This window comes from Leptinotarsa decemlineata, unplaced genomic scaffold, assembly GCF_025532065.1.
Source record: "Leptinotarsa decemlineata unplaced genomic scaffold, Ldec_3_MD MMD2_P_RNA_scaffold_6, whole genome shotgun sequence".
Classification (NCBI taxonomy): domain Eukaryota; kingdom Metazoa; phylum Arthropoda; class Insecta; order Coleoptera; family Chrysomelidae; genus Leptinotarsa; species Leptinotarsa decemlineata.
Genome location: NW_027412533.1, coordinates 2,619,125 through 2,638,113, shown reverse-complemented (window position 1 = coordinate 2,638,113; position 18,989 = coordinate 2,619,125). Strand labels below are relative to the sequence as shown.

General features: G+C 32.0%; 2 protein-coding genes across 5 annotated transcripts in view; one reads left to right on the top strand and one right to left on the bottom strand.

The window, feature by feature from the left end:
* Positions 1-1,127: 1,127 nt before the first annotated feature.
* Positions 1,128-3,801, bottom strand: LOC141480069 (uncharacterized). The gene is made up of 3 exons (XM_074169795.1): positions 3,153-3,801; positions 2,580-2,718; positions 1,128-1,992 (listed from the first exon to the last, which is right to left on the bottom strand). The coding sequence occupies exons 1-3, from the start codon at positions 3,697-3,699 to the stop codon at positions 1,281-1,283; spliced, it is 1,398 nt and encodes a 465-aa protein (XP_074025896.1). The 5' UTR covers positions 3,700-3,801; the 3' UTR covers positions 1,128-1,280.
* Positions 3,802-3,864: 63 nt separating this feature from the next.
* The window catches only part of LOC111509589 (protein Fe65 homolog), a 55,006-nt gene continuing 39,881 nt past the window's right edge, over positions 3,865-18,989 (top strand). The window contains exons 1-2 of one of the 4 annotated variants that reach the window (XM_074169793.1): positions 3,870-4,012; positions 17,657-18,176. In XM_074169793.1, coding sequence (XP_074025894.1) covers positions 18,143-18,176 — 34 coding nt within the window. In that variant the 5' untranslated portion in view covers positions 3,870-4,012; positions 17,657-18,142. Of the gene's footprint in view, positions 4,013-17,656; positions 18,177-18,989 lie in introns of all 4 variants that reach the window. The other 3 variants (XM_074169794.1, XM_023165359.2, XM_074169792.1) reach the window with 3 other exon arrangements.

Here is an 18,989-nt window from a genome sequence, read left to right as displayed (position 1 = left end):
TACCATTACTACTTGTTGGAACGACAGCTCCAATGAAGGCCCATTTCAAAAGAACAACGTTAATTATTGTTCATGCTGGCAACGAGAAGGGCTTGATTCCCAAAGCTCAACTGATTTCTAAATCAAATTCACATACCGGAAATTATCATCACAAAATGAATTTTACAAATTATGAAAAATTAATTCCTAACCTACCTCCAAATTCAGTCGTGGTTATTGGCAATACGCCTTATCACAATGTTCAGAAAGATAAAGCACAAACTTATAACAGTAGGAAACAAGATATGGTAGAACGGTTAAGGTCAAAAACAATTATTTTGACACAAATATGTTAAAACCCTGATTTGTACAACCTCATTAAACTCCATAAGCCAAAATTTAAAAAGTTTGAGATAGATGAAACTTTAACTCAACATGGCCATAATGTCTTACGATTACCACCCTCCCATTTAGATTTGAATCCCATCGAATTAGTATGGGCATCACTGAAGCAATACGTGAGAAATAATATTTTTTTTAATGTTAGGGATGTCTAACATTTATGTGCAACTATTTTTGATGAAAGTTCAAAAAAAATAATTATTTATCATAAAGAACTATTATTATTAATTTATTTGTCATAATATTGAAAGGCATTTCAAAATTAATTTATTATTCACAATTTTTGTTGTTTTTTCTCAGAATTTGGCTCTTAGAATACTCGGATTACCTGAATTAATTCCTTCATCATCTACTTTGACTATATTTATAAGAATCCAAATGGCATAATAGTCCTTTATTGTTCACAACAAAATATAATTACTGTTTTTCTTAGAATATTAAACTATTCTTAGAATATCACAATTATCCGAATTTGCTTCTACATAAACTGTTTTTTATATATCTACAAGAATCCAAATGGCATTTTAATATCCATTTATTGTTTACACCTCAACTCCTACTATGTAAAATTGCAAACAAAAGTTTCTATCTTTCTTTTCCTAATACTTTCTTACGATTTCTCCCACAGGCCATGACTCAGTCCGGTAGCTGTAGTAAATGTATTAAAAAAAAAGGAAATAAGACATTTATTTTTTCGCTATTCCCCCACTCTAATCAAAGTTTTACTTTGAGTAATTAAACAAAAGTTGGCCAAAAATCCTTTAATAAAATATAGTTCTCCAATTTTCTTAGAGTAAATTATCATTTTCAGTTGAAGAACAGAAAATACATGCCCATTGACATGTTTCAAGTTGTTTTACTGAAAGCTCCTATTTTTTTTGGCAAAAATAGAAATAGAATTATAATTTCATGTGGCACAAATCTTTCTGAATACTTTTATAGTTTTCTTCAATTTTTTTACTTTCTTCTTCAAGCAGTTTCAGCCTCAACCGAGCTTCACGTATAACTTCTTCTGTTACACTATCCGAACTTTCACTAATATCATATGTTTTTGTCAAAGAAGTCTGCAAAGGAATATTTGTTCGGTTATTGTGAACATTTGCACTAGCCTCTAATATTTTTGGTTTAGCTTCCACCACTGGGTTTGTACTACTTTCGTTCATCCTAGAATTCAGTAAACTTATTTTATTTTGGTAATCCTTGAAATCCTGTAGTAAATCATTATATTTGCTGGAGATTATGGCATATTCTTCCACTTGTTCTCTACTTCTTCTCTGCAACTCCTGGTTTTCTATCTGCAGTTTGTACAAAAGGTTTATGTTCTCTAAACATTTCTCTTCGCAATGTTTCCTGTGGCAGATTATTGGCTCTTTATGTAGCAATGGTTCTGACACAGAATGTTCACCAATTGCTATTGTTCGCCCATTCTTATTAATATGCAATTCCTGACTTTCTTTGACCAATTTTTTCATTTGAACTTTCAAAGCATTATAATCGCCTACAACTTTTATCAAATTATTCTCTACTAGTTTTTTCATTTTAGTTAGTTCTTTCATTTTTGACTCCTGACTGCGTGTTTCATTCCTCAATTCACTAATTAAATGTGAATATCTGCAATTTAAGAAGAAATCAAATATGCTGTATTACTTAGTCTATTTGATATTAGTAAACGGGGAAGTACCAAATATTTGGAAAAATTCCCAGAATATAAAATGCATTGTCATTTGAAAACAGAAACCTTTAGGAAAATTCTACTTGATTTGAAAAGGGTGAGGGTATCTTGTGGAAGAGTGAAATATCAGACGAGATTATAAGACCATTTTTGGTTAATATTTAATAAATAGCTATACTTAAACATTTGATTCATCTTTTGAATAAGTAGAGAAGATATTGAAGAAAAACCTAAATTTGATATATTATCATATTCATATATAAATAATTATATTCATCCCCAAAAGTTATGAGAAAGATTTTCTAATGTATTTCCATTAGTTCAATGTTTCAATGTAGTTCCATTAGTTCAAAAAACAAACTGAAAATTTTTTTTCCAAATATTTTGTGCTTTCCATAATAATTATAAATATTTGCAGTTATTTCAATTTTAATTTAAATTATTATTTATTTGAAAAACATTTCCGATTATTGCTGTGTATTGTTTGTTGATTCTTTCCAATAAAAACTATTATCACTATTGTTACCTTTCTTCAATATTCGTCAGTTCCACGTTGTGAAAGAAGTCTATATTCCTTAACATGTCCATTATATTTTCTGAAGATACCTTATTCTTCAATAAAATGTTACCTACTTGTTTTAAGAAATTCGATTCCTTGGATAAATCTAAAAATGATGAAAATTATAGTTGGGCATAGAATTAAAAAACCATTTGTGGAGAAATCAGAGTTTGTGTATATTCAATTTCTACAGGATGAGAAACAAAAACAATATCTTCATACTGGTGAAAAAATAGTGAATTCTATAGCACCTCCAAAAATATTCTGCAGTAACTTTTCATATTCAATTTTGTAAAAAAAGGAGATCAATTTCTCACCCAAACTTCCATTAACGTTTTCGAGTTACTGAAGACCAATAATCAAGATATGAAATTTTATTTGGTGTTTATACAGTAACTTACTTACTGTAACTTACTTACAAATTGTAAGTTTGCTCTTCTTCAGATGGACTTAGATATTAATCTCATTTATTTATTGAGAGTAATACAATAACAGCATTTAAGGTCACAAAAAACTCTACAGAGACTTTGAATATCTTACCAATTTGTGTTATATCCTCATCCTTCTCTTTTAACTTTCCTACTGTTAGTTTGCAAAGTAATATTACCAGACAAGACAGGATACAATTTTCTTGACTTTGGAAATATAAATTCAATACTGCTTTGGCAAATTCACTGCCTTTTGATACACCAATAAGTTCCAGTATATTCAGAATGGTCTCAGAGTCGTATTGAAAGGGTTCCTTAGAATTATCAAACAATGGGTACTCTGGAAATATATTCGTAAGGGCAGCTTCTGTATTGAAAATGGACAAACTATAGTGGCAGTTATTTTTCATCAGAAACTCAGCTACAATTAGATTTATTGCTTGTTTCGACAAAGTATTATGATGAGGCGTCTTTTTATTGATGTCTCTACCGATGGCTGTGTTTTTAAGCACATTAATCATTTTGAAACGAAGGTGGGATCTGAGATCAGAAACTATTCCTTTTTCTTCAAACCACGACGTGAGCATATTCTGAAATTCTTGTGGAGACAAGTTGCTCAAATTATCTACTGCGGGTATCGCAGCATTCAAGTTCTCCATGTGATGGAAAGAGTAAAAACTTTCTTGAATTAATTTAAAAAGTTGGAAAACCAAACATAACCTTCAAAATTTCAAATATCCCTCTTTATCTTATTTAGTCATATCACTAACAAAGAAAAGAGAAGAAGATGCCGTTTTTTACATTATTGTCATTACCTTTTGACGTTTACGTTGACAGTTATTGGACCAAGGTACAAGGTAAAAAGAAAAATAGTTCAAATAATTTGTTTATGGATTTTTCTGAGTGAAAGAAAATCAAACAGTTAGTTCACGCCCTGGATTTTGGATCAAGATTTTGTAATGGCTACAGAAGGTAAGTGAAATAAAGTTTAATTTTATTTGAAATTTCATTCAGTTGAAGGCGTTTTAGGAATATTATATTTCATTGAAAATTGAAACTGTATAGCAATTCAGGCAAATAGAGTGACAATTGCATGTATAAAGAAAAGTAGTTACTTTGTAGATAAAACTATATTTTACAAGATTTATAAATTATTACAATTATTATAAGTGGGGCAATTTAATGAGGTATTAGAAATACAAATAAACAATTATTGTCAGATATTTTTAAGAAGTTTTATTAAAACAACGATAAAAATAAAATAAAAACAACAATAAAAATTAATTGGCGCTCCGGGGCGACTTCATTGATTCCAGTGGCGCATTTGCTTCTTCAGCTGCAGGAAAACCCGGAAAAACCTGCAGCACCACATCATCTGAAGATCTTGATCTAACAATGTCCTCTCTCTTATAAAACAAAATGTAGGGTGTCTCCAGAGGCTCCAATAAATTCAATGCATCGCCAGAACACTTCGTGACACGACTATCGTCAAACTTAAACCAGTCCTAATTCTTCTTTGACCAAGGCGTAATAATGACCAACTTCAACGCCAGATTGTCAGATTAAAATGAAATAGACAATAAATAAATATAACATTTATATGTTGAACTTAACTTTGCATTAAAAAACATTCATTTAATTATTCAATTTTTGTTTGTGGATATCCAGTAAAAAACTAGCAAATTGAGTAAATTGAAATTATATCTAGAGTTTCATATTACAAAAATAATCATTTTCTCCTTGACGGGTTCTGATAGCAATTTGTGAGGTGATATGTCAAAAGTGAACACTTACATACTTGATTAACCTAAATAAAATTATCAAAAATGAAACAAGTTCATGCTAAACTTTGCATTGCCCCAAAAAATGAAGAACTCTTTAAAATATTGAGTTTTTCAAATGTTGATATTTTAATATAAATTTGTATCATCATTCTAAAACTCATGGAAAACAAACGCTTCCATAAATTGGGGTTTTTTAGAACACCGGGGCAATTGAGAACAATTTGCAGAGCAATTTTCTTAATTCGAAATTGGCAATATTCAATAGAGTTTTTCATCACCTGTAACATGCCTGTCTTGAGTGTATCATTATCATTTTAATGATTTCATTTAATACTGATTTTTTTAAAAGATAGGAGTATATAAATTGATAGTTTATATTGCAAGATGAAATTCCAGAAGAAGCATCCATTAACCCAATAATGCTGATGCAGTTGTCATTGTAGAAGTACTCTTCAATGAAAATCCTATATGAGAAGAGAAACCATTCTGTACATGAAAAATGAGAATTAAAACTTCCTACGTTTTTATACAAGTGATTTAAAAACATAGGAAGTTTCAATTGTTATTTTTCATGGTGATGCCACATAGTAATGGCTGCATCCATCAATTAATTCAATTCTGTACTGTTGTGTTGAAAATTGAAAACGAATAATTTTTCTAGAAAAGCTAAATGACAGTTGGTAATGGATTCAGGTCTCTGCTTGTAGATGATGTGATGTAAGCTAATAGCTAATAGCTAATAGTCAGTCGGTAGCCAAGCGGTTCGTTGTGGGTGCTTTGTTCACTCACTCGAATTGACTGCCGTGCTGGTCGGTGGTTCAAGCCCTAGTCTGAACGATCGATCTTCACTTGCTACCGACAACCCGTGTTAGGAATCACACGTTAAAAGGTAAGACCTCGTTAATCCTTGGCTCGCACAAGTTTCGACTTTTGAGGGTTGTCGTTCGTAGGGGTGCGACAGCTGGTTAACGGAAAAACAGATTTTAAACAGATTTTAAACAGACAGATTTCAGACACGGATTGAACTGCTTCGCTTAATTAAATTTAAAAAATTCTAAAGTTACACTATACGATTGATCTGTTAAGTGGAAAACTGTCAATTAGTGGAAGAAACTCACAGATATATCGAATTGATTTGAAACTGTGGAGTGTTAATTTTTTGTATGGTCAACAGTTCAATTTTCTTGGTCTTCTGTAATCTTTGTAATTTGTACAGTGATAAGTACTGGGCGACAATTCACTCAAAAGCCTCTAATAAGACCTTAAAGGTTTTTTTTGAAAGGCTCTCCATATGTTCTCTGATTTTCTTTTTTCACAAAGCTCATGACTGCATTTGGGTACGTTGTTTAACAGTTTTTTTTTTAATCTAATGGTATAGTCTCAGCTGAATATTAGAGGTTTGGACTTCCATTGTTTAAAAATATTCAACAAGAGGGAAAGATTATGACAAATAACGAAATAAAAAAAATGAAACGTTTTTGGATTTAGGAAAAATCTTTCTATAGAAATCGCAGCCTATGATTATCTCAATAACATATACTCTGAAGTTGATGCCAATATTTTTTTAATAAGTATATTTTTTATTCTGCCAATGGCATTTGACACTTTCACCAGATTTTCCATACATAAAGTTAGAGAGGCTTGGTTACCACATAATATACTGTTTTGATTAAAATCCTATATGAGTGGTCACCATTTGACAGTCAAATGTAGCACTATCATGTCCAAGAATAGAATTTTACATTGTTATTCAAGTAATATAGGACTGGTTTCAAAAATCTACGTTGCAACACTTGAAAGAGTTGAAAATATGTTTTAAGGGCACTACCCCAAGCTAGTATACCATACCGCAAACGATTTTCAACTATTGATTGATATATTAATTATTCATAAACGTTGGAAAGGTATGAATTTTTTCGGATATTTTATTTTATATAGAATATTTTTGAAGTTTTATAGTAGTATATGTTGCCCATAATATGCAAATAACAATGATATAAATATAATTATGGAGATAAATCATGTAATAATAGAAGAAATGAAGAAAGAATTAGAGAAAAGAATTCCAATCACAGTACTTCCGATCTACAAGCTGGCCCACTAACAGAAACATTCACTTGACAGATTGCATATATGTATTTTATTTATCGATATTACACGATACAGTGTTTTGACAACAAGTAATACTAAATCTAAATAAATATAACATAATAATTATGAATAAAATATAAATATTGAATTTTAAAATAAAATAGCGTAAAAATGTTCACATTTATTAATTCACACAGTATATTAACTAGCATTGAGGAAATTCAGAGAAATTCAATAGGCAGAGCATTGTAAGTGAGTTTACAATTTTAAACTATGTGATGAAATCGATCAATACTTGATGAAAATCCATAACATATTCAAGAAACACTTCATTGTGAAATTTTTACTAAACAATTTTACAAAAACGCAACACGTGTTTCGCTAAACAATAGCTCCTTCAAGGGTGTCTGAACTAACACATAGAGACACGCCTGAAAAAGCTATTGTATAGCGAAACACGTGTTGCGTCTTTATAAAACTGTTTATTGAAAATCTCATAAAGTGTTTATTAAATTGCCTATTGGCATGTTTAAAATAGTTTAAATAAGTTTTAATTTGTAGAAGTCAACTTATTATTGGTATTAGAGATATGGGATCTCGTTCTAGTCAGATAATTGTAGGTATCTCCATTAAGTGCGTACAAATGCATGTACGTTTTTATGTGAACTAATTCATTGTAAATTGTAGCTGAAGGAAATGTGAGTATTACTAACCATGGTTTTCAGCTCTCAGTCTGTGTTATACCGGCCAAGCTCTAATAGCTCGTTTGTGAATCATAAATACTGACTGAATGTAACGGGAATGACCCCAGTTGATTAAAATGTACGTCGTGATACAATGATCCATGTTGAGCAGAGATGGCTGCCTCCAAGTTAACTAGCAATTTCATCCATCTAATTGCAAATATTGTTTTTGATAACTTGCTTGTTAATTGATCTACATGAAGTTTCCAGTTTAAAGTGGGGTCGATGGTATATCTTAGAAATTTTACGCTCTGAGGGACAGTATGCCTGTTAGTAAAGACAAGTGTTTGGGTTTTGTATGAGTTTAAAATTAGTTTGTTTGCCGTGATGTTTAAAACTGACGGATACCTATATTTTTGTGTGTATGGACAGCTATTGGCACAACTGTATAGCTAATTAGAGTTACTAGACGACTTGCCAACTAATAAACATTAGATTGCCAACTAATAAACGTTAGAGTTAAGAACTCAAAATAAGTCAATTATTGAAAGGGGTATATTTTTAGGAGGGATTCATTTTTAGGAAAGAAAGGTTTTGGCTTTATACTTCTCCGTCTCTTTTCAAAAGAAATTGTGGGAATGTTCCAAATGATCTACACATAAATTGATGGATGTAGCCATAACTATGTGGTAGGAAATCATAATGAAGAAAAGAGAAATGAAACTTTCTATGTTTTTCACCACTTTTATTTGTAACTAACGTTACTGCAGTTTCGTCCTATACGGACATTTTCAAACTTATACAAAATTATATAAACTTGTATAAGTTTGAAAATGTCTGTATAGGACGAAACTGCAGTAACATTAGTTACAAATAAAAGTGGTAAAAAACATAGAAAGTTTCATTTCTGTTTTCTTCGTTATGATCTACACATCTTTGTAGAGAGCTTATTTTGAAATTAATTGCTTTCTTCCTTCCTTTGGAAGATTCCCAATTTTTTTTAAAAAGATGAAGTCAAAAATATTTCGTGAAATGCAATAGATTTCGTTTATAATGATTGTGTAACATTATATTATCCTTACTGTTACCTCGGGAAATCCTAACTTAGAAAAAACTTCAATTTAATATGTCTAGCTTTTATTGCCACTCATCTAAGGGAAACTTAAGCCAACTTCATTCAATTATGTTCATTTAGACCGGAGACTATTTTGTGTGTCAACAGTGTAACTACATATATGGTTCAAAAATGCTGTTTCAATTATTTTTTGAGTGGTTAGACTAGTTTCGAGTTTTGTACAATTTCAACTAGCGGAACGATTTGAATGTACTGATATGTTATATGGTATTCAAAAATTGTTGAATAAAATTAAAGTGTTTCATTTTCTGCTGAATGCTGCTGTTTTGTTTGACAATTGAATTTGAAAATAAAAATATATTTAAATATTATATATACTGAAATAATATTGAGCAGAAGACCATCTATGGAATCAACAGAAGACTTAAAACTTGTTTATCCAAAACGAACAAGGGTTCTCCCACTATTGATTTGTTGATTTATAGATTGATTGATATTGTGAAATAACACTTGCACTATTACTATACAGAGTATGTAGTCATATGAAAAGGCATGAAAATGATAGTAATGAAAGAAGTTTCAGTGCAAATATTTTTTTTATATATTTATAATGATTGATTGATTGATATTATGTTCATTATTTCAATAATTATTTTAATAATTTGAAATTAAATACCAACGTCTTCAATTCTCCACTGTAGGCCCCTCAAATGATAGCGTGAAATTGCTTGGCATAACACTTGACAATACTTTATCTTGGCATCACTATTTATGTTCTACGACAACTTCAAAATATTACCAGTTTCGATATATTGAAAATTACTAATTATTCGCTTTTTCATTCTCACATTGGTTATGGCATTGTTCTTTGGGGAAACTCACCTGGTTCTCTCAATATCTTTAGGTTACAAAAGCGAGCCATTCGAATATTGGCAGATGTAGGTTTTCGGGAACCGTGTCAGCCAATTTTCAAAAAACTAGGTATCATGCCTGTACCAACGTTATTCATTTTTCATGTTTTGCTATAAATCCACAGAATTGCGAGTACCTTACCTAAACGTTCAAATATTCATCAGTACCGTACGAGAAATGCTGAAAAGATCTGTACAAATCGATATTGCCTAGCTAAATCACAAAAAAATTCTTTGGATTACAACTTATATAACTGTTTACCAGTCAAGCTGAAAGATCTTAGTATGAATAAATTCAGACAATCCATTAAACAACTATTATTGGAGGGCTGCTTTTACTCTGTCTCTGATTACCTGGGGTATTTTAAAATTCGCTCCTAAGTCTTAACATACAAGCAACATACTCATCTGACTACCGTAAATATGCTATATCATGTTGTTCTTTCATGTTTTTAATGTTAATCTTTATGTTGCTCTACTTTTTATCTTAAATTATATTTTATACTCATCCGATCTGAAATTACTTTTGCTGTGCATAAGCATATGTAACAAATTTGTCATGACTTGCTACAAACATGTAAAGTGTAATGTGGTTAAATAAACTTCTTTTCTATTCTATTCTATTCATTGTTTAAAAAAAGAATTCTTGTTACAAACACAATGTCATAAATAAATATGAATATAAACATGAAGTATAAGATGTGGAGTATAAATGTATAAAATGTAAATAATTAAAATGAAATATGAACTATATATATATATATATATATATATATATATATATATATATATATATATATATATGTTAACTCGAAGATTCTCACGGATAAAGTATGATGAGCTGTTGAAAAAACCAGACATCACCAGAAGATTGCAAATGAGACTTTGCCGAAACGTTGTGAAAATAATCCTTATGGGGAGAAAATACATAAAACACGGAGCGAAACCCGAGAAAACAGCTCATCATATATATATATATATATATATATATATATATATATATATATATATATATATATATATATATATGAAATCTAGAAAGGTTAATGCAGTCAAGCTGCTGGAAAATAATTCCATGAAAATCAAAAAATAAATAGATAAGTACTCTTTGATCATTCCCATATTGATTTCAATTTAAGAGCCACCGGTATACAGCTGTTTCAGCCTATTGGGCATCGTCAGTACCGGGCAGGCGGTCCTCGATTGAAGACAAAATGAGAAAAAACCAAGAAAGTACTTGATAAAAATAGCTGCGTAAACGCAAGCGAAACATAAGTGGAACCACCTATTGGTGTGACACCCAAGTCAACTTGCCAAGTTTTTATGTCAGTGTTGGTGGTTTGACCAATCAACCGACAACTGCGGTAGCAGAAATTTGGGAAGCTAACCTGAAATGCCATCGGAAAACGAATCCACATGTTTCTAGAAATGATATGAAATCTAGAAAGGTTAATGCAGTCAAGCTGCTGGAAAATAATTCCATGAAAATCAAAAAATAAATAGATAAGTACTCTTTGATCATTCCCATATTGATTTCAATTTAAGAGCCACCGGTATACAGCTGTTTCAGCGTTTACGCAGCTATTTTTATCAAGTACTTTCTTGGTTTTTTCTCATTTTGTCTTCAATCGAGGACCGCCTGCCCGGTACTGACGATGCCCAATAGGCTGAAACAGCTGTATACCGGTGACTCTTAAATTGAAATCAATATGGGAATGATCAAAGAGTACTTATCTATTTATTTTTTGATTTTCATGGAATTATTTTCCAGCAGCTTGACTGCATTAACCTTTCTAGATTTCATATCATTTCTAGAAACATGTGGATTCGTTTTCCGATGGCATTTCAGGTTAGCTTCCCAAATTTCTGCTACCGCAGTTGTCGGTTGATTGGTCAAACCACCAATACTGACATAAAAACTTAGCAAGTTGACTTGGGTGTCACACCAATAGGTGGTTCCACTTATGTTTCGCTTGCGTTTACGCAGCTATTTTTATCAAGTACTTTCTTGGTTTTTTCTCATTTTGTCTGCAATCGAGGACCGCCTGCCCGGTACTGACGATGCCCAATAGGCTGAAACAGCTGTATACCGGTGGCTCTTAAATTGAAATCAATATGGGAATGATCAAAGAGTACTTATCTATTTATTTTTTTATATATATATATATATATATATATATATATATATATATATATATATATATATATATATATATATATATATATATATACATATTACAAGGCATCGTCAAATTATTCTTGTAGGTCATAATAGGCTTTATCACTTAATAGCTTTGTACATTTCTTTGTGAATATGATGAATTGATTTAATTGGGACGTTTATTGTATATCCTGATTCCATTATATATCAACGAGTTTTGAACCAAACAAGTTTTTGGAATTGGTAGATTCAGTTCATTTGACCGCCTTGTATGGTATGTGGTTGTAGTTGTAGATTCATAGTTCTCCCTTTTTTTTGTATAATCGATGAGGTTTCTAATATAAATATTGAAATAACCGTAAGGATTCTGTGTTCTCGAAAAAGGGGTTTACATGAATCCAGCTATTTCGCTTTACATAGGTACCTAATAGCCCTTTTCTGCAAGACAGAAACCGACTGCAAACACCCCAAAAGGGAATACCACACCTTAGATGAGAGTCTATTAAGGCATAGTACACTAGTTTGGCCGTAGCAAATCCCAGTTTCCTTGAGATGTTTCTCAGTGCGAAACATCCTGATGCCAATTTTTTTGTTGATGTGTGCAATATGCTGAGAGAATTTTGAAATTTCATCTAAATACATTCCCAAAAATTTCAAAGTGGAGTTATTTTTTATTGTGTTATTGTCTAGAGGGATATCAGGTATATTACACTTGAATGCTAATATATTTGTTTTGCTGGAATTCAATGATAAAAGATTTGAGTCAAACCAATTCTTCGCTTTGGATAGCACTGCTGCAGTGGCTTCCCCGCTGTTGATTTCATTATACACCAATTGCAATAATGTTGATATAACTTCGCTTGTTCACGCCATACTGATGTGCATTGAATATCCCATTACTGGTCAAAAATTTCATTATTCTTTTTTTTTACCAGTTGGGATGAGCAATATAGGCCTAAAGTTTGCTGGATCTTCATTGTTGCCGCCTTCATGGAGAGGAATTACAACGGTTTTAAGAATTGAAAGAAATGTTCCTTGATCGAAGTAGTTGTTAGTGAGTTCAACAAGTATATTGAGCGTAGTCTCAGGAAGACTGCGATGAAACAGTTAAATATGGAAATAAATAATAATAATAATAATCGTCTTTATTGTTTCGAAGCTGTAGTTACATACAAATATTTAAATAAATTACAGAGCTAGTTGCTGACATAACAAAAGGCGAAGTTCAACTCAGTTAGCATAAGTGCTACTGAGTTGTTCTTCCACGTAACCTAAAAAAGATTCTACCTAAGCTAAGACAAAAAAAAAGTAATACATAAAAAATATTGGGATTGTTCAAATATCTATTAAGATGCTGGAGAAGACGTCCATTACCGAGACTTATTCTGGTCTCATAATGATAACAAATGTATAGGGTTGGGCAGTTTATACTTGAAGTTGGCTTTTGAACAGAAGGAGTTTGAATCTTTTCCGTAAAACAAAAAGTTCTTAATTTCATATTTCTTTTGGTAAAGGTTGATCACTTGGCATATATTATAGCTAAAATATCGCTTGAAAAATTCAGTTTTAAAACTAGGTGGGGTAAGAGTGGGAATGTTTACTTAAATTGATTTTGGTAGTTTGATAATATATTATTGTCTAGCATTGTGGATTGTATCAACAGGTAAGTTAAACATGCTGTTTTTCATTAGATATACCTCGTGGGTATCAAAATACTAACCGAAGCTAAAATTCCATCCTATTTGCATACCACCCAGAGGCGTATTATTCGTAAGGCAAACTAGGCACGTGCCTAGGGGCGCGAGGCTACGAAGGGAAGCTTGCTATTATTCGAAGTCAGAATTCATTAAAAATTGTGTGCTAGAGGGGCGCCTGTGAGGTGCTTGCCTAGGGCGCTCTCCACGTTTAATCCGCTTCTGCTTCCACCATTACTGAAGCTAATCCTAGATAACAACCTGAGAGTTTTTTTCTGTGGCAGACCTGATTTGAGGGTTATTAGCTCCAGATACTGGATTTCAAAATCTACTAATACCAAGTGAGATGACTTTTTTTATATATCCATTCCATTGGAGGCAATGTTTAAAAGCCTGTGATCGGGTAACCTGAAATGAATTTCTGTAAAGATTATTTCTACCTTATAATATTCGCTTTTGATTGTTAAACTAGTTCAATATTGTGTTTTCATTACTAAGTTAACAACTATATAATAGTGCGCTAGTGTGCTATGGTAAAAAAAATGCGTAATAACTGTGTATAGGCCACCCTATGGCGACATAAATATTTTTATCAATTGCTTGACCCAGGCAATTAGCACGGCTACGGATCGTTCAGATTATTTGATATTGTGTGGAGATTTTAATATAGATTTTCTCAAGTCATCAGACAAAGATACAAAACTTCTTAAAGATATTTTTGATTGTTACCTTCTAGAAAACCACTATATGGGCCCAACTAGAATTTTTACTTATAGGAATGGTCATACTAGTTCTACTTGTATCGACTATATGGTCACTACCCTAGCTAATGATACTTTCAGCCAAATGTAGCTGACCACTTAGGCCAACTTTTGACTTACTCTTTGAGTAGTGTTGCCATTAAGGATGGGGACATGTGTGTCAAAAGTGTAGCGAAGCATCAATTGTTTCTCGAAAACATTATGGAGCTTTGAACATATCTGATGTCTGTCGACTGGATAGAATTATACTACCAGGATGTGACAACTTGTTTTTCTTATTTTCTGGACCAGATTTCATGGTGCTTCAATGTCTCGTGCCCTATCAAAAATATAAAACTCAAACAAAATATTTCCAAGCCATGGATAACAAATGATATCATACGAGAAGATATGTTCTGGCTTATTTCATCTAGTAACACTGTCTGATATGATGCATAGTTATAGGGCAAAACTAAAAAATCACACATTGAAAATCAAACAAGGAAAGACCAACTGTTATAATGCAAAAATATATAACTTCAACAATAAAACTAAACAAGTATGGACTATCATAAATAATGAACTTGGGAAAAAAAACTAAAAATAAAAATCCAGTATGTATAGCTTTAAAATATAACAATCAAGAAATTGAAGATCAACATACGGTTGCAGATTTGTTTGCTAGGCATTTCTCTTCAGCGGCTGCAACAGCAATTTCGGATCATTTTGGATGTAACTTAATTCTACCATGTACTTTTTCCAAGAATATTGTCGTTCAAAATGAATTCGATCGCTCAGAAATTTCACCGCTTGAAGTTTTGAAAACTTTAGATAATATGAGGAACAAAAATTCAGCTGGTATTGATGATATGTCTATTGTTACTGTAAAGCAAATTATTGATATAATTATTGAACCATTAGTTTTTTTGCTTAACCAGTCCTTTTATGGGGGCTTTTTCCCAGATGAATTGAAGAGGGCTCTTGTCTTTCCACTGCACAAAAAAGGTCGGATAACAGAAATTGACAATTATAGGCAGATTTCGTTGATTTCATCCTTTTCAAAACTCTTTAATAATAGGTAATAGAATTTTGATGTATATTGAACAAAATGACCCATTCTGCAATAATCAACATGGTTTTAGGAAGAGTAAATCAATTGAATCTGCATCTTATCAACTATTGAACTATATTTATGCACAAGTGGATAATAATAACCTGGTTTTTTCACTTTGTTATTCTTGTTATTCTTGACTTTTATCAATGACTTGCCTGAATTCATATCAGATTGTCACATAACTATGTATGCTGACGATACTACAATCACTGTTTCTGGAAAAAATGAGAATGAATTATCGATGAAAATTAATTTAGTTATTGACCAATTCAGTAGTTGGTGTCAACATAAACTGATTTTAAATAAATCTAAGTCAGTGCTGATGAAAACATTTGTTAGGAGGGATTTCTGTTGTAATTTAGTCACTTTGAATGACATAAAAATATCAAAAGAAGTTGATTTTCTTGGAACTATTTTAGATGAGAATCTCACCTGGAGAAGTCACATACAAAAAGTGTGCAGTAAACTCAATTCCGCTTATTATTCGATCAAACAGTTAAAACATTGTTTAGATAGGTTTGGTTTACTAAATGTTTACTTTGCGAATGCATACTCCCACATTAGTTTCAATATTATGGCTTGGGGATGTGCAAAGGAATTTTCTAGAGTTTTCATCTCTCAAAAACGACTGATAAGATTGATATTCAACCTGGGGTACCAAGAAAGTTGTAAACCCGTTTTCAAAAGAGAACGCTTGTTGACTGCACCCGCAATTTATATAATGAAATGTGTCATTTTTGTGCACTGGAACCTTGACTTGTATATAACGAACTTGAGCATTCACGGTCGTGATACTCGCCATGCTACTGCTCTGAGGGTCCCTTCACATAAGAGTGATCATTTCAAAAAATCTCCAGTATATAATGCCATAAATTTTTATAACAGACTGCCACTTTCTATAAAGAGGTTGAATTCTTCAACTTTGTTCAGTAAGAAAGTTAAAAACTTATTACTGGACAAATGTTACTACAGTCATAAGGAATATTTAGAGGATTCTTTCACAGAAGAATAATAAGATATATAATCGTTCTAAATTTTCACTTGCTCTTTTGCTTTAGTTTCAGTGTTCTGACTGGCGATTTTATCGTTTTTTTAAAATATGTGTGTACATGTTTGTAAATAAATGTATATATGTAAATATATACATATGTAAATTTATTTGACTACGGCAAGCAAAATTGCCACATTTTTTATTCTTTTTTTAATTAGCATTTCATATATCTATATGTACCTATATCTTTGTATATGCAAATATTAATTTTCATTTAAGCTTTGATTCCATAATTTTATTCAGAAGTGACGTGCTGTTTTTTGTAAATAATCATTGACCTACCATATATACGCTATGTATCACAAATGGTGAATAAATATTATTATATATCCATGCAGACAAAAAGTGTCCTTTATGGTCCATATTCAAGTAACAATATATTGTGAGCTTTTCACTGGATAGTGTTTCACTATACAGTAGCTTTCTCAATAAAGTGATACTTGAATATGTTTTGGATTTTCATCAATTATCGACAAATTCCATTGCATATAATTATAACCTTTATTAATAAAATTGCAGTTTTTATAATTTGAATATATAATGAACATTATTTGGTCTGACAATTTGGAAAGGATTTGATGATTGGTTCAGACAATGTTGTTGACTTTTGTTTCATTGTCCGTTTATCAGCTTTCTATAAGACAATGCCCGTTCCAGAAGGGATGTCTGCTAGAACTTTGAAACTTAAATTTTTGGAGATAAATATTCTTAGGTAACCGACGTACTCTTTCATCCACCATGGCGCTTCAAAGTGATGAACTGGTTTTAGCCACAACCCAAAGAGTTACCGAAGTTTGATGCAAACAGTGACCTGTATACTTCTCTGAATGGCTCAAACCCAGATATTTTGCAAGGATGAAAAAGTATTTTTTCTAGACAATAATGTGACTGTAAAGGCATTTAGTCCCTTATCAGCTTCAAACAGTTCATTTCGTCTTCATCAGCAATGGTGAAACCATAGTTATTGTCTTGTCTACAATTGAAACGAATTTTCTACTTTATGCATAGGTTGATTAAAGTTCTTATCAAGATCCTCTACATATATTGAATGCCCATGCAATTTTGTTCATTAAAAACGTCCATAAAATCGTTCTGTGCCTCTTTAACGCTTGTTTCAAATGTTTGCTCAACTTTTGGTAATTAGTGATGTAAATATTCTTTACCGTTACAGTGTCCAGACTGAATATTCAGACTGAAATGATTTGTAGGTAGGTGGATCTAAACAGAAAGTGGTTCATTGTGACACACACCTATCCAAATAAATCCAGCTTCTCAACGAAGCCGATCACTTATTTAGTAATTCATCTTTCAGGTCAACTGATCCCGTCATAAGGTAACCTGTGTTTTCTGGCTGCATCACATAATCTCTATGTTTGTTACAACGATTAGAAGTTGAAGCATTAAGGAGTTGGGGTAGATCAATCAACGACCATCTTCTCTGTAGATTCCAGGTCGGATTCTTCATTAACTTTAGGGTCAATGAAGGGTCACACGAGTAGGTATGGAAAGGAAAGGAGGTCTATCACAGAAGAGCCCTGCATTATCGTGATAAGGCTTTCTACGACAAGATGGCGCCCGGTATTTCGAAGATTATGTTGGGCTGAGAGTCATAAAACCATTCGGCACGAATACACTCTAACTGAATGGTAAGCCATTCAGTTAGAGAGTAATAGCACCACGAGTGATGTGCCGTGATCACCATTCCATGACTCAATCTAACAAACGCGCAAAATGCAGCAAGCGGTAGTTCAAGAAGTGAGACAATGAACAAAGACATTCAACTTCGCCGAACCTTAGGATGTTAGAAAAACTGTTTCATCAAAATGACCAAGGTATCCAAGTAGCATGGTTTAATTAATGTTCTAGTTTTCTGCCATCCAATTTAGTAATTCACCATTCTATATCGTAGACGTTTGTTTGTCAATTGAAGTAAGAAATGCTATGTTGTTAAATTAAGTTATTGAATTTGAAACCACACATGAGCCTTTTAGTATTATTAGGAAAGAATATACGCGACGGGGTTATTTGCAATATTGTTTTTTATTTCAATTGGCTTGAAAATTAATATCGTCAGAACGACTTGCAAAATTACGGAAACAAATACAAATAAAAGTGCAAAAAAAAAAGTGTCAAAATGGCAACTGTAAATAAGACGAACATACTATGCATTAATATAAGAAGCTTAAGGAACAAACTGGAAGACCTGGAAAGCCTAATTAACACAACACAGAAACAAATCCACTTGATAGTTCTAACAGAAACATGGATATATGAAAATGAAACCCAACATTCCAAACTTTGAAGCAATACATACATGCCGAAATACAAGAGGTGGAGGTACATCAGGGAATACCTTATAGTGAAGAAAACTTAAACATGCAATACTATGAAACAACAAAAATAACGCTTAAAGAGACTGGACTCAACATTATATCAGCTTATCGACCGCCATAAAAAAATGTACAAGATTTCATCACGTGTTAGGAATCACACGTTGAAAGGTAAGACCTCGTTAGTCCTTAGCTCGCACAAGTTTCTCAACTTCTGAGAGTTGTCGTTCGTATGTGGGCGACAGCTGATTAACGGAAAAACAGATTTCAAACAGATTTTTTTTAAATTGGATGAAAGGTTGGATAGAATCGGGA

Bases quoted from the DNA above. Each gene is read 5' to 3' on its own strand.
- LOC141480069 (XM_074169795.1), bottom strand. From the start codon at position 3,699: ATGGAGAACTTGAATGCTGCGATACCCGCAGTAGATAATTTGAGCAAC. The intron at 2,719-3,152 runs GTAAGATATTCA...CATCATTTTTAG, and splicing joins TGAGGATATAACACAAATTG to ATTTATCCAAGGAATCGAAT. The intron at 1,993-2,579 runs GTAACAATAGTG...CTTAAATTGCAG, and splicing joins CTGACGAATATTGAAGAAAG to ATATTCACATTTAATTAGTG.